The 15921-nt window shown below is 39.7% G+C and overlaps 1 protein-coding gene and 1 pseudogene across 1 annotated transcript; one reads left to right on the top strand and one right to left on the bottom strand.

Moving 5' to 3' along the window:
- LOC143137593 (uncharacterized) overlaps window positions 1–15921 on the top strand; it is a 288160-nt pseudogene that overhangs the window by 228971 nt on the left and 43268 nt on the right.
- On the bottom strand, window positions 257–1900 carry LOC143138456 (uncharacterized). Its single transcript, XM_076299191.1, has 2 exons — window positions 1306–1900; window positions 257–1137 (listed from the first exon to the last, which is right to left on the bottom strand). Exons 1-2 carry the CDS (start codon window positions 1898–1900, stop codon window positions 257–259), a joined length of 1476 nt encoding a protein of 491 aa, XP_076155306.1.

Below are 15921 nucleotides of genomic sequence, written 5' to 3'. Positions count from 1 at the left end.
TAATAAAGGCCTCATCAAAGGACACAGCAAACACAAAATGCATCTTAAACAGATCATGAATTCAGCCACAGGCATCTGTGCCACACAAGGAATTCATCCTTCTAGTCCAGGATGATGTGGTACTTGTTCTTCATCTTGCATTAGCTGAATAAAGGTGTCTGTACATGACCTCTGATTTAATGCAAATACTCACTGGGTCAATTTCGCATTTCTAATGTTCAACTCCTGTATGCAAGTCCTGATGGCTCTTAAGATTTTAGGTGTGACTGACACACAAATATGGCTTTAGTCCCATGTGTGATCGTTGGTGTCGAGTGAGAATGTATTTAGCGCTGAAACTCTTCCCACATGTGGTGCACTGATATGGCTTTTCTCCTGTATGTATGCGCTGATGTCTGGTGACGTCTGCTTTAGTCCTGAAACTCTTTCCACATGTGGTGCACTGATATGGCTTTTCTCCTGTATGTGTGCTCTGATGGATGGTGACCTCTGTCTTTGTCCTGAAACCCTTCCCACATGTAGTGCACTGATATGGCTTTTCTCCTGTGTGGATCATCTGGTGCATCTTGAGACCATTTCTGTGACGAAAGGCCTTTCCACAGTCAGTGCACCGATATGGTTTTTCTCCGGTATGTGTGCGATTATGTTGAATGAGACGTGTGCTACACCCGAAACTCTTCCCACAAGTAGTGCACTGATATGGCTTTTCTCCTGTATGTGTGCGCTGATGGATGGTGACCTCTGCTTTAGTCCTGAAACTCTTCCCACAGTCAGTGCAATGGTATGGTTTTTCTCCGGTATGTGTGAGCTGATGTTTAAGGAGATTTGAGCTACGACTGAAACTCCTCCCACATGCAGTACACTGATATGGCTTTTCTCCTGTATGAGTGCGCTGATGGACGGTGACCTCTGTCTTAGTCTTGAAACTTTTCCCACATGTAGTACACTGATATGGCTTTTCTCCTGTATGTGTGCGCTGATGGATGGTGACTTCTGATTTAGTCCTGAAACTCTTCCCACATGTAGTACACTGATATGGCTTTTCTCCTGTATGTGTGCGCTGATGGATGGTGACCTCTGATTTAGTCCTGAAACTCTTCCCACAGTCAGTGCACTGGTATGGTTTCTCTCCAGTATGTATGCGATAATGTTGAATGAGATTTGAGCTACTACTGAAACTCTTCCCACATGTACTGCACTGATATGTCTTTTCACCTGTATGTGTGCACTGATGGTCAGTAACCTCTGCCTTAGTCCCGAAAGTCATTCCACATGCAGTACACTGATATGGCTTTTCTCCTGTATGTCTGCGCTGATGGATGGTGACTTTTGATTTAGTCCTGAAACTCTTCCCACAAGTACTACACTGATATGGCTTTTCTCCTGTGTGGATCCTCTGGTGTATCTTGAGACCAGTTATGTCACTGAAGGCCTTTCCACATTCCGTGCAATGGTGTGGTTTTTCTCCTGAATGTGTACGCTGATGGATGGTAAGAGCACCGCGCTCCCTGCAACTCTTCCCACATGTAGTGCACTGATATGGCTTTTCTCCTGTATGTGTGCGCTGATGGTTGTTGACCTGTGCCTTAGTCCTGAAACTCTTCCCACAAGTACTGCACAGATATGGTTTCTCTCCTGTATGTGTGCGATGATGTTTGGTGACCTCTGGTTTAGTCCTGAAACTCTTCCCACACACACTGCACTGATACGGCTTTTCTCCTGTGTGGATCATCTGGTGTATCTTGAGATGAGATGTATGATAAAAGGCCTTCCCACAGTCAGTGCACTGGTACGGCTTTTCCCTAGCATGGATCCTCCGGTGTGTCTTGAGATGATATTTATGATTAAAGGCCTTTCCACAGTCAGTGCACTGGTACGGCTTTTCCCCAGTATGTCTCATCTCATCTGTGCTGATTTCTTGTTCATTTGCAGGAATAGGACAATAAAATATTTTGAATTACTCATAATTACCATAATGGTAATACATGTTTGTTTTTTTACATCAGAATTTCCACAAGCCAAGTCAACAACACAAGTCTTATTATTATATTATTGATTGAATGTTTATTTTTTTAATTTTTTACATGTACAGAGAGTTTAACATTTACCGAAGTCACATGTCTTGTATATGTAAGTATTCTTGACCAATAAAACTGATTCTGATTCTATTAACTATATACATGGTGCAATTCATACAGGAGACAAAACACTAATGAGTAACTTACCGGTAGGAGAAGAGTCTTTCTGGCCATGCTCTCTTGAACCAGATTCCTCATCCTGTTTAATGTCCATCAGTGGAGACTTTTCTTCTTTGCAGTTGAACATTGCTGATGTGTGTGTTTCAGTCTTGCAGTCATGATCCAGTCCAGGGTTTTCTTCTTCTTTCTGAACTGCAAACAGATACTCTTGAAGGAAATCATCAAACTCTTCTTCTTTTATCTCCTTCACTGGCATAGGCAGCAGTGTTGGTTCAGTAAATCCTGACATTTCAAACTCCATTGCTGTGTTCAAAAACAAAGTCAAACATTACAGTTGAATCACATTTGTCATTGAAGGATTAAACAAACAAGTGCACACAGAGAAATGCAAGAGTGTTAAATAAAAGAAAATACAATATAGTTGCACTGTTAATTGAATATAGATATAGTGTATATGCTCAGAGTATCCTAATGCCTACCATGGAGCAGGTGAGTTCAGACATCTGACTGCACTAGGTGGTGTTTATATGCCCCTTCTCTCTGACCCAGTAGGTTCATCTAACCAATCAGGGACAGGAGCCTTTATGATGCAAATCAGAATGATAGGGTGTCAAATGGGTGTGGCCAATCAGTGTGTGTGTGTCGGGGGGAGGGGGGGGTCACAAGGTGGGGGTAATTAGAGGGAAGGGATTCCATATTAAAATGTCACTGTTGACACATTCAATGGTCCTCAGGTGGGTGTGGTCACAGCTCAATTTGGCTTAAAGGAGGTTAAGCTGAAGAAGGATGGAGGTGTGAAATGACATGTGATCGGGTGGGGAATGCAAGAAAAAGCGTCCTTTTTTATTTTGTGGAAATGTTTGGATTTGATGGGGAATCTAAGAAAAAATAATTAATTTAGGCACAGGTGGACTCAAGTTGTAGAAGCATCTCAAAGACCATTGATAACAGTAGGATGCACCAGAGCTCAATTGCAAGTGTCATACAAAAGGTGTGAATACTTATATAAATGGAATATTTCAGCCTTTACATTTTTATACATTAACAAAACACTCCACACACTGTTAGAGTATTGTGTGTAGATTGATGAGAAAAAAATAAATAATTGACTCAATTTTAAGATGTGTCTGAAACATAACAAAATGTGGAACAAGTGCTGAGCTGTGAAGACTTTCCGTATGCACTGTATACCTTACTCATATAAATTGAGAGCACAATTTAATGAAATGAGCGCACTATTCAGTAAAACATGAACACAACTTAGTGAAATGAGCACACAATATACTAAATTCACAGTAAGAACTTTAATTAATTAAATTAATTAATACGTTCATTTTATTATATGAATGGTAAAAGATCATTCTATTCTATTCTAACCTAGCCTTTACAGTTATGATACATTATGACTAGAGATGATGGACCTTCAAAACCTTGTTGTAAAGAAATAGAATGTATATATAGGGAAATAAATATAGGCTAATGTAAAATTAAATATTTATATTCATAATGGTCTATGATGCACACTCTCTCTCTCTCTCCCTCTCTCTCTTTCTCTATCTCTCTGGATAGGGATAGATAAAGATAATATAATATGGAATTTGCATCCTTATGTATCAATTCAGACAATCAAAACAAGATTTGCATTGATGAGACAACTCCATATAGCAGAAATGGATCAATTCGATTGTACATGCACAAACAGAATTATCAGACATATGTTATTGAAAGAATTTTACCTAATGTAGTTAAAAGACAGTATATTACGAAAGACTTAAGGGTTGAGGAGGTTATGGTGTTTAGAAAACATTATATTGCATTTCCTCTCCCTCCTAAAATGAAAGAAGTGCACTTTAAAACTAGACTGCATTTCCGGCGGGAACTGCGAAAGTGTGCTTGCCCTGGTCCGGTCAGCAACGTGAGCGGACAGTGGCATACGCTATGCTGAACCTGGCTTGATCCAGGCATTGTAACAGTGCCTTTCAATGTTGGAGCAGTGGCAATATCTCAAAAGCTCTAGGAGAGGGCTATTCAACTATTGGCTTGCGGGTTGAATGCGATTCGTTGGATTTTACCTTTGGCTTGCCTTCGAATTTAGCTTCTATGACTGAGATCAAATCAATAAAATAAAATGACAGCAGTGATTGGCTGCAAAAAATAAATAATGTCACGCGTCTTGCGCCTCTCAAACTGGGCTATCAGGTAACCTACAGAGGAATTGAAATTATGAAATATGACCAAGGCATTAAAAAGCTGCTTGTTTGTCAGGATACTTTTTCACTGATTTATTTAAAAAAAATATGAGCTATGAGTGTGAATGTTATATATTCCATCACACAAACTATGTTTTACTGGTTTATTTGACAAATAATCTATATAGATTTGCTCTATAAAGACCTTATGTCTGTTTGGGATTGTTTTGTGAGCCTGGGGTTGTTTTGAGAGCCTATGTAGCCTATCTTAGAATAAAGGAATACTTCATATTAATCTAAACCACCGTCTGTAAATCAACTGTATACTACTGTCTACACTGCACTATATTTCTTGACCTGTCTCTGTATGTTTCATCACCTTTCTATACTTTGCCTCACATTGCAACACAGCTCAGATCTTTGGTTGCTATGAAGGCCAGTTGTTCTAAATGGATGGTTGCTATGGCCAAAGGCCAGTTCTATCTCTGCCGTTGTCAAGCGGGCATATCGTAGAATTCTGATTAACCTTATGTTATTTAAAACATCTCTATTTTACTTAGCCCACTTCCATACAGTGGGTCCCATTAAGAAGTGGCCACTTCATTCACACTTACCGTGATTCACACAGCAGCATAATTAAATTAATCTGTCACCATACGCCTATGCCTACGTTTGCAAAGAAAACATTTTAATTTGAAAATTTACATTTCATGTACATGTTGACAATGAGTAGGCTAGTTTTGGTTGTTCCTGTGATATGGACGACTTCGTTTGGCTGTGACGGGCAAACGCTTTCGAAAATAAAAAATCCTTCTAGTAACTTTTGTGAGGCTTGGTCCAATGACAATGTACGTCAAGTTTCGTGGCGTTCGGACCAAATTTGTGACCTGTGAAAATTTAGTTTCGCTTTCTATTCAATCCAATATGGCGGACGAACGACACGCCCACTTGACGTCATCTTCTTGAGCAAGTTACACCGGTACTGGAACGGTGTCTCTGTCTCAAAGGGCCTAGGCACAGGAGCTGGAAAAAAATTAGGGAGACGGGAATAATAATAACTAGACTGCATTTCCGGCGGGAACTGCGAAAGTGTGCTTGCCCTGGTTCGGTCACCAACGTGAGCAGACAGTGACATACGCTATGCTGAACCTGGCTTGATCCAAGCATTCTAACAGTGCCTTTCAGTGTTGGAGCAGTGGCAATACCTCAAAAGCTCTATTCAACTATTGCCTTGAATGCGGTTCGTTGGCTTTTACCTGTGGCCTGCCTTCGAATTTAGCTTCTATGACTAAAATCAAATCAATAAAATAAAACAACAGCAGTGATTGGCTGCAAAAATAAATAATGTCACGCGTCTTGCACCTCTCAAACTGGGCTATCAGGTAACCTAGAGAAAAATTTGAAATTATGAAATATGAGTAAGGCATTAAAATGCTGCTTGTTTGTCAGGATACTTTTTCACTGATTTATTTTAGAAATATGAGCTATGAGTGTGAATGTTATATATTCCATCCCCTAATTCTGTTTTACTGGTTTATTTCACAAATAATCTATATGGATTTGCTCTATAAAGACCTTATGTCTGTTTGGGATTGTTTTTAGAGCCTATTGATGTATCTCAGAATAAAGTAATGTCCACAACATTAGTGATGGTTTTTTTTTGTGTGTGAATGTATTTTACTTAACTCATTGAATGTAGCTGAATACTCATGAACGCATGTCTCTAATAGCCACAATAGGAGTAATTTTAGCAACACCGTATTTTGTGTGGCCCATAACGACCCAGTGGATCATGAAAACGTGCCAAAATTCCCATTCCTTGCTTGATGTTGGTACATTAATCCCATTCAGATTGCCACTTATCTGTGATGTAAGAGTTCAGTATAGGTTTAAGGTCTGGGGCACGGATTTGACATCTGTGACTTCTTCATTGAGGACTTGCTTAGCAGCACTGTCCGCTTTCTCATTTCCCCTCAGACCAACATGGCCTGGGACCCAGCAAAAAACTACACTGAAGTTCTGGTTCTTTAGACGTTGTAGTTGATCAAGCTCAGCTTTGGTTGTACTTTTTGCGTGACATTAAAGCCTACTGGAAAGATTTTTAATTGCAATTTAATTGAATGCAATTTACTTTTACGATTAAATAAAATTAATTTATCCCTCTCACCCATAGTTTTCTATTTATTTACAAATGTACATAGGCCTACTGTAATTACATTTATACATAGTTATTCTACTGATCTTCATACTATTCATCCTGCACATAGACTTATTCTTACTACTCTTAAGTTGTTGTTTCTGCACTACAATGACACTGTTTCCACACTGCACATAGCTGTATGTTATGTACATTTCCGTTATATATTTGTCAAATTGAATATCCATAATTATTCTGTTTTATTATATTCTGTTAATACACTGCCTATATCTATATTATTATTTCTACTATTATACTGTTACTGCTACATCTACATGCATTATTCTACTTATTGTATGAGATAACTGCTAATACACTGCACATAATTATATTTAATTCATATTACTCTAAACCACCTTCTGTAAATCAACTGTATACTACTGTCTACATTGCACTATATTTCTTGACCTGTCTCTGTATATTTCATCACCTTTCTATACTTTGCATCACATTGCATGCATACTGTAGCTACATGAATCACAGCTAAGATCCTTGGTTGCTATGAAGGCCAGTCGTTCTAAATGGATGGTTGCTATGGCCAAAGGCCACAGTTATCTCTGCCGTTGTCAAGCGGGCATATCCTAACTTTATCTTATTTTAAACATCTCTATTTTACTTAGCCTACTTCCATACAGTGAGTCCCATTAACAAGTGGCCACTTCATTCGTGCTTACCGTGATTCATACAGCAGCATTATTAAATTAATCTGTCACCATATGCCTATGCCAACGTTTGCAAAGAGGAGAATCTTTTAATTTGATTCACAATGAAATGTTACATTTAATGTACATGTAAACAATGAGTAGGCTAGTTTTGGTTGTTGTTGGTGGTGTTACTGCATCCCTTAGTTATTATGCCTACAATGCAAAATTGTTCCCTCGTGATTGTTAGACGCATTTCAAAACATCGCGACGTGAAATGTCACCACAAAACATTGTTTGTGAATCGGTCCTCGCTTAAGCTGTCACAGACTCAGGCGCTACTTAGGGCTAAAATGCTTCCTGAATTACTCTTAGTAAAAAAAAATAGGAGTCCTAAAGTTACGAGTGACGAAGTTACGAGTACAAGCATATCAAGCAACATAAATCTCATAACGTTAAAGCAACATCTCCTCCCTGACATAGCTAGCTAGCTTCTAGCCACACAAGAAATGAATGATTTTAAATCTCCGCTTAGCATTCTAATAACAGAAGGGGCACATTTATGTTGACCACTACAACATGACTCATTATGTCTGTAACTCTATAAAACACTTACTTTCATAAAGGAAGCACGCCATCCAGCACATACACATGGAAACCGATATTTTAGGTACTTGGCCACGAACTCAAAACGTGTCTCCCTGAAGCTCTTCTAGAATCTTTGCTCTGAAGGCTGCGTTGCTATGGCAACATCAAATAAACGGAGAGTCTTTTCAAGGTATTTCCTGCTTGTACTGTCGTCAAATCCATGCTTTGAGGAAAAAATTATTTTTATCATAGTTCCCTCTTCAATGAGCGATTACCAGCTCGTTTTTGTAACAGAGATAGCTGTTTATTGTCCCTAGGTTTACAGAAACACCTATTCATATTAATACGTATGGAAATCAAGTTAACGCTGCCGACCACTGTTTGTCTATTACATGGCCCAGAATGCCTTGCATGTCTTTACAACAAAACACAGTAAAACCTAAATGCCCGTAAACATATGCATTTGCATACTTGTAACATTTTTAATAATACTCTCCCATCATGATATGTAACAATAATGAAAAATTTAATTTGAATACCGTCAATGTGAAAACAACTCTATTATGTAAGCTATATATAGCTACCGTTCTCCTTGCTATTTCAGTTCGTAAGTCCATACTATCCCATGGCAGAGCAAGGATTTCATGATTGGTCAAGGTTGCCCGGAGACATTGTGGATACCCAGAGGCATTGATTGAGCATACTTGGAAGATGTAGTGATAGAAGGTGAATGGGGTAAAGGTGGATGGGGAGAGTAACCAAATACCTGTGGGTGGTTTGCCAAATGATGGAAACTTTTGGAATATTTCTTTTTTTTTTTAGCTTATACACCCTCACACTGGAGTCCCCAGTTCATATACAAAATTTGGTATCGATATGTGACCGTGTTCCTGTGATATGGACGACTTCCTGTTTCGGAGCTTCGCCGCCGATTTCGTTTGGCTGTGACGGGCAAACGCTTTCGAAAATCAAAAATCCTTCTAGTAACTTTTGTGAGGCTTGGTCCAATGATGATGTACGTCAAGTTTCGTGGCGTTCGGACCAAATTTGTGACCTGTGAAAATTTAGTTTCGCTTTCTATTCAATCCAATATGGCGGACGAACGACACGCCCACTTGACGTCATCTTCTCGAGCAAGTTACACCGGTACTGCCCGGACGTTTTAAAGTTGGAACGGTGTCTGTGTCTCAAAGGGGCTAGGCACAGGAGCTGGAAAAAATTAGGGAGACGGGAATAATAATAATATTAATAACTAGAATTGCGGTTCCGAGGAACTGCAAGAGTGGGTTTGATCAGTGGCACGGAACTCGGCCTCATCCAAGGATTCCAACGGTACCTCATTTATGAAAATCGGGCACACGGATCAAAAGTTGTCTGCATTAACGCAACATCCAATAAGCTAAAACGCATAAATAACATGGTTGCTATGCTGGTTGCTATGGTGGTCGCTAGGTTGACATTACAGGGGTGGTTTCTAGGTTGTTGCTAGGGTAATTAGTTAGTTGCTAGTAAGCCATCTTAAGCTGACTGCATAAAGTGATTATTTTAAGAGATACATTTTCAAACCAGAACTGTGTATAGGTCATGGTTAAAAACGTATCAGAATCTCAGAAATAATCACGTAATGCAGCCAGTTTAAGATTTTTTAAGAAGTCAGATTTTTTAAAGGCAATCAAATTTCTGCTGACTCTCTTCTGGCTGCCGGTTAAAGGCCAGCGCCTCCTGAGAGGCCTGAAGGGTCAGTTCTGAGGTTGTTGGCTGCTGGAACCGAAAAAAGGACTGCATTTTCTTAAAAGACAATGTGACTGAAGTGCGGGCAAAGTTTGCACAGAAATGTACGATTTTTCCCACCCTCATCGACCTCGTCATAAAACTTGTTTAAATGATCACACGACGCCTCCTTGCTGCTTTGTTGTCTACATCAGCATTTCTCAAACTTCTTTGACCTGAGGCCCAGTCAAGGCATACTTTGGGGTCATAGGGCCCACCTACATGAACCCACCCCCTCCTCCCAACCCCTATCAAATTGTAATGATATCACAATTATTATTTTTATACTATATTGCCTACATGCACTTCAAAACAGTCAATGTTTAAAGTGCTAAGATTGTTTACAAAAGTTTGTGAAAGCATGCACATCAGAGTACTGCTTTACTAATGTAAAATATAATTAGGCCTACACTAGTTTCATTGTTTTTGCATTGTTGCATGATTGATATGCTATTTAATTACATTTCATTTGAATGCCTGAATGTAAGAATTCAGGAAACACAATACCAGCTTTTAACATTTCTGTTGTTAGTTTATGTAAATCACATAACACATGAACTGTTTACATACTACTGATAGCCCATTACTGTACACAATAATACTGTGCCCAATCATTAACATATATTAAACATCAGGCGTCTTGTTTACACAATTAAACCATATTTGCACTTCGAATTTCGCTTCCAAACTGTAATAACTACATCTACAAAGTCTAAAGAAGATAACCATGTAGTCTGTTCATAGATAAGATCAATTTTGACAGAACTACAGACTTCGTGAAAGTAGCCTAGTAGTCCTACATAAAAGGCTCCATATTCACTTCATTGCAAAATCGCGGTTGGTCTGTTTACACACTAAAACCATATTTACACTTCGAAATTCGCTTCCAAATTGTAGTAACTACATCTACGAAGTCTAAGGAAGATAATCATGTAGTCTGTTCATAGATAAGATACATTTTGACAGAACTACAGACTTCGTGAAAGTAGCCTAGAAGCCCTACATAAAAGGCTCCATTAACTTCATTGCAAAATCGCGGTTGGTCTGTTTACACACTAAAACCATATTTACACTTCGAAATTCGCTTCCAAATTGTAGTAACTACATCTACGAAGTCTAAGGAAGATAATCATGTAGTCTGTTCTTAGATAAGATACATTTTGACAGAACTACAGACTTCGTGAAAGTAGCCTAGAAGCCCTACATAAAAGGCTCCATTAACTTCATTGCAAAATCGCGGTTGGTCTGTTTACACACTAAAACCATATTTACACTTCGAAATTCGCTTCCAAATTGTAGTAACTACATCTACGAAGTCTAAGGAAGATAACCTTGTAGTCTGTTCAACGATAAGATACATTTTGACAGAACTACAGACCTCGTAAAAGTAGTACCTAAAATTAGTGTGATAAATGGCCATCACGTAGCCTAAAGCATATAGCACTAGCATATGACAACAGCAAATAGCTAACGTTTACGTTAGCCTAACTTACTTATCGTTGACGTTGACCCGACACGTTTATAAGTTAGACCATAGACTGATAAGGACGTCCATCAAAATTCCGTGTGTATCCTGTGTATCTTTCGTGCTGCTATCCTGTTGCCTTTTCCCTGTTGTTCCGGCAACAAGGTTTTTACGCGATATTTGCCACATCCCAGAGAGTTGTTGTTTGGTGGGTCAGGTGACGAGCCGTCGAATCACAGCACAGCACCCAGAATGAATTGCAACACACCGTCTACAAGGGACTCAGCGTTAGGTCGGCTTTAAATAGCATACAGAACCTATAGTAATATAACGTTGTCTGTAAGCTCCACAGATCGTGGCAAGACAATTGAATTGATTGTGGACTTCTTGCTGGGCAACGATGAGTAACTTGATTAGTAATGCTGCGTGGATATGCATGATATCTGTATGAAAGTGTGTTTGTCAATGTAATAATCTATACAACTGTACACATGACTAAGTTCAAAATGGATCTAGCTGGGTATAGGACTGGGCTGAATGGATTGGTGAAATACTTTATTTATTTATTTTTTTAATGACCTATATGAACATGGTTTGGCTTAGTGCTGGCAAGGCATTGAACTGGGCTTCATTCAAGGATTCCAACGGTACCTCATTCATGAAAATCGGACATACTGGTCAAAAGTTACATGCACACACCTTCATATACACAGACAGCCCAGCCCAGCCCATTAGACATTGCCAGATGGCTTAGAACTCTGCCAGGTGCAAGTAATCAACTCTAGCAGCAGAGCTCTACCAGGTGCAAGTAATGAGGTGCTGTGATGTCATAAAGCCCCAGCATTCCGTCATTCATTTCAATGGGGCGCAAAAACGCCGAAAAACGGGAATACCGCGAAAACGACAAGGGCCAGCGACACGAAATTAACAAGCAAGTTACACCGGTTCGGGCCTGAATTTTTGGAGTTCGAACCGCGTCGATAGCTCAAACGGTCTAGGAGCAGTAGTTCGGCCAAAAAGTGGGTGAAAAGGAATAATAAATAAACTAGAATTGCGGTTCCGAGGAACTGCAAGAGTGGGTTTGATCAGTGGCACGGAACTCGGCCTCATCCAAGGATTCCAACGGTACCTCATTTATGAAAATCGGGCACACGGATCAAAAGTTGTCTGCATTAACGCAACATCCAATAAGCTAAAACGCATAAATAACATGGTTGCTATGCTGGTTGCTATGGTGGTCGCTAGGTTGACATTACAGGGGTGGTTTCTAGGTTGTTGCTAGGGTAATTAGTTAGTTGCTAGTAAGCCATCTTAAGCTGACTGCATAAAGTGATTATTTTAAGAGATACATTTTCAAACCAGAACTGTGTATAGGTCATGGTTAAAAACGTATCAGAATCTCAGAAATAATCACGTAATGCAGCCAGTTTAAGATTTTTTAAAGGCAATCAAATTTCTGCTGACTCTCTTCTGGCTGCGGTTAAAGGCCAGCGCCTCCTGAGAGGCCTGAAGGGTCAGTTCTGAGGTTGTTGGCTGCTGGAACCGAAAAAAGGACTGCATTTTCTTAAAAGACAATGTGACTGAAGTGCGGGCAAAGTTTGCACAGAAATGTACGATTTTTCCCACCCTCATCGACCTCGTCATAAAACTTGTTTAAATGATCACACGACGCCTCCTTGCTGCTTTGTTGTCTACATCAGCATTTCTCAAACTTCTTTGACCTGAGGCCCAGTCAAGGCATACTTTGGGGTCATAGGGCCCACCTACATGAACCCACCCCCTCCTCCCAACCCCTATCAAATTGTAATGATATCACAATTATTATTTTTATACTATATTGCCTACATGCACTTCAAAACAGTCAATGTTTAAAGTGCTAAGATTGTTTACAAAAGTTTGTGAAAGCATGCACATCAGAGTACTGCTTTACTAATGTAAAATATAATTAGGCCTACACTAGTTTCATTGTTTTTGCATTGTTGCATGATTGATATGCTATTTAATTACATTTCATTTGAATGCCTGAATGTAAGAATTCAGGAAACACAATACCAGCTTTTAACATTTCTGTTGTTAGTTTATGTAAATCACATAACACATGAACTGTTTACATACTACTGATAGCCCATTACTGTACACAATAATACTGTGCCCATTCATTAACATATATTAAACATCAGGCGTCTTGTTTACACAATTAAACCATATTTGCACTTCGAATTTCGCTTCCAAACTGTAATAACTACATCTACGAAGTCTAAAGAAGATAACCATGTAGTCTGTTCATAGATAAGATCGATCAATTTTGACAGAACTACAGACTTCGTGAAAGTAGCCTAGTAGTCCTACATAAAAGGCTCCATATTCACTTCATTGCAAAATCGCGGTTGGTCTGTTTACACACTAAAACCATATTTACACTTCGAAATTCGCTTCCAAATTGTAGTAACTACATCTACGAAGTCTAAGGAAGATAATCATGTAGTCTGTTCATAGATAAGATACATTTTGACATAACTACAGACTTCGTGAAAGTAGCCTAGAAGCCCTACATAAAAGGCTCCATTCACTTAATTGCAAAATCGCGGTTGGTCTGTTTACACACTAAAACCATATTTACACTTCGAAATTCGCTTCCAAATTGTAGTAACTACATCTACGAAGTCTAAGGAAGATAATCATGTAGTCTGTTCATAGATAAGATACATTTTGACAGAACTACAGACTTCGTGAAAGTAGCCTAGAAGCCCTACATAAAAGGCTCCATTAACTTCATTGCAAAATCGCGGTTGGTCTGTTTACACACTAAAACCATATTTACACTTCGAAATTCATTTTGACAGAACTACAGACCTCGTAAAAGTAGTACCTAAAATTAGTTTGATAAATGGCCATCACGTAGCCTAAAGCATATAGCACTAGCATATGACAACAGCAAATAGCTAACGTTTACGTTAGCCTAACTTACTTATCGTTGACGTTGACCCGACACGTTTATAAGTTAGACCATAGACTGATAAGGACGTCCATCAAAATTCCGTGTGTATCCTGTGTATCTTTCGTGCTGCTATCCTGTTGCCTTTTCCCTGTTGTTCCGGCAACAAGGTTTTTACGCGATATTTGCCACATCCCAGAGAGTTGTTGTTTGGTGGGTCAGGTGACGAGCCGTCGAATCACAGCACAGCACCCAGAATGCATTGCAACACACCGTCTAGAAAGGACTCAGCGTTAGGTCGGCTTTAAATAGCATACAGAACCTATAGTATTATAACGTTGTCTGTAAGCTCCACAGATCGTGGCAAGACAATTGAATTGATTGAGGACTTCTTGCTGGGCAACGATGAGTAACTTGATTAGTAATGCAGCGTGGATATGCATGATATCTGTATGAAAGTGTGTTTCTCAATGTAATAATCTATACAACTGTATGCATGACTAAGTTCAAATAGATCTAGCTGGGTATAGGACTGGGCTGAATGGATTGGTGAAATACTTTATTTTTTTTTTTTTTTAATGACCTATATGAACATGGTTTGGCTTTAAAAAAAAGAGGAGACAGCGCTTCGCGCTGTCTCCTCTTTTTTTACATGACCTTTACACTTAGTGCTGGAATGGCATTGAACTGGGCTGAATGGATTTGGAAAATATATATATATATTTTTTAATGACCTGTATCAACATGGTTTGGCTTTAAAAAAAAGATGAGACAGCGCTTCGCGCTGTCTCATCTTTTTTTACATTACCTTTACACTTAGTGCTGGCAAGGCATTGAACTGGGCTTCATTCAAGGATTCCAACGGTACCTCATTCATGAAAATCGGACATACTGGTCTTACATGGCTTTGCCATGCTGTGGGCTTGCTGGATCAAACCCACTAATAATAATAATAAGTAAACTTAAGAAGAACAATAGTGGGCTTGCTGGATCAAACCCACTAATAATAAGAAAACTTAAGAAGAACAATAGTGGGCTTGCTCCGCAAGCCCACAGCATGGCTTTCATCCATGCTGTGGGCTTGCTGGATCAAACCCACTAATAACTAGAATTGCGGTTCCGAGGAACTGCAAGAGTGGGTTTGATCAGGGGCATGGAACTCGGCCTCATCCAAGGATTCCAACGGTACCTCATTTATGAAAATCGGACATACGGGTCAAAAGTTACATGCACACACCTTCATATACACAGACAGCCCAGCCCAGCCCATTAGAGCTCTGCCAGGTGGCTTAGAACTCTTCCAGGTGCAAGCTTAAGCAATTAGAGCTGTGATGTCACAATCGAAATTTGAATTCTGAACATTCCGCCATTCATTTCAATGGGCCCAAAAAACGCAGAAAAACGGGAATACCGCGAAAACGACAAGGGCCAGCGACACGAAATCAACAAGCAAGTTACACCGGTTCGGGCCTGAATTTTTGGAGTTCGAACCGCGTCGATAGCTCAAACGGTCTAGGAGCAGTAGTTCGGCCAAAAAGTGGGTGAATAGGAAGATATAACTAGAATTGCGGTTCCGAGGAACTGCAAGAGTGGGTTTGATCAGGGGCATGGAACTCGGCCTCATCCAAGGATTCCAACGGTACCTCATTTATGAAAATCGGACATACGGGTCAAAAGTTACATGCACACACCTTCATATACACAGACAGCCCAGCCCAGCCCATTAGAGCTCTGCCAGGTGGCTTAGAACTCTTCCAGGTGCAAGATTAAGCAATTAGAGCTGTGATGTCACAATCGAAATTTGAATTCTGAACATTCCGCCATTCATTTCAATGGGGCCCAAAAACGCCGAAAAACGGGAATACCGCGAAAACGACAAGGGCCAGCGACACGAAATTAACAAGCAAGTTACACCGGTTCGGGCCTGAATTTTTGGAG

The sequence above is a fragment of the Alosa pseudoharengus genome, unplaced genomic scaffold (assembly GCF_046254945.1).
Source record: "Alosa pseudoharengus isolate Yale_2024_CS ecotype anadromous, Long Island Sound unplaced genomic scaffold, YU_APseudo_1.1 YU_APseudo_1.1_scf_1, whole genome shotgun sequence".
Taxonomy (NCBI): domain Eukaryota; kingdom Metazoa; phylum Chordata; class Actinopteri; order Clupeiformes; family Clupeidae; genus Alosa; species Alosa pseudoharengus.
Note: the sequence above shows the minus strand (reverse complement) of the source record. Positions and strands in the feature narration are given on the sequence as shown.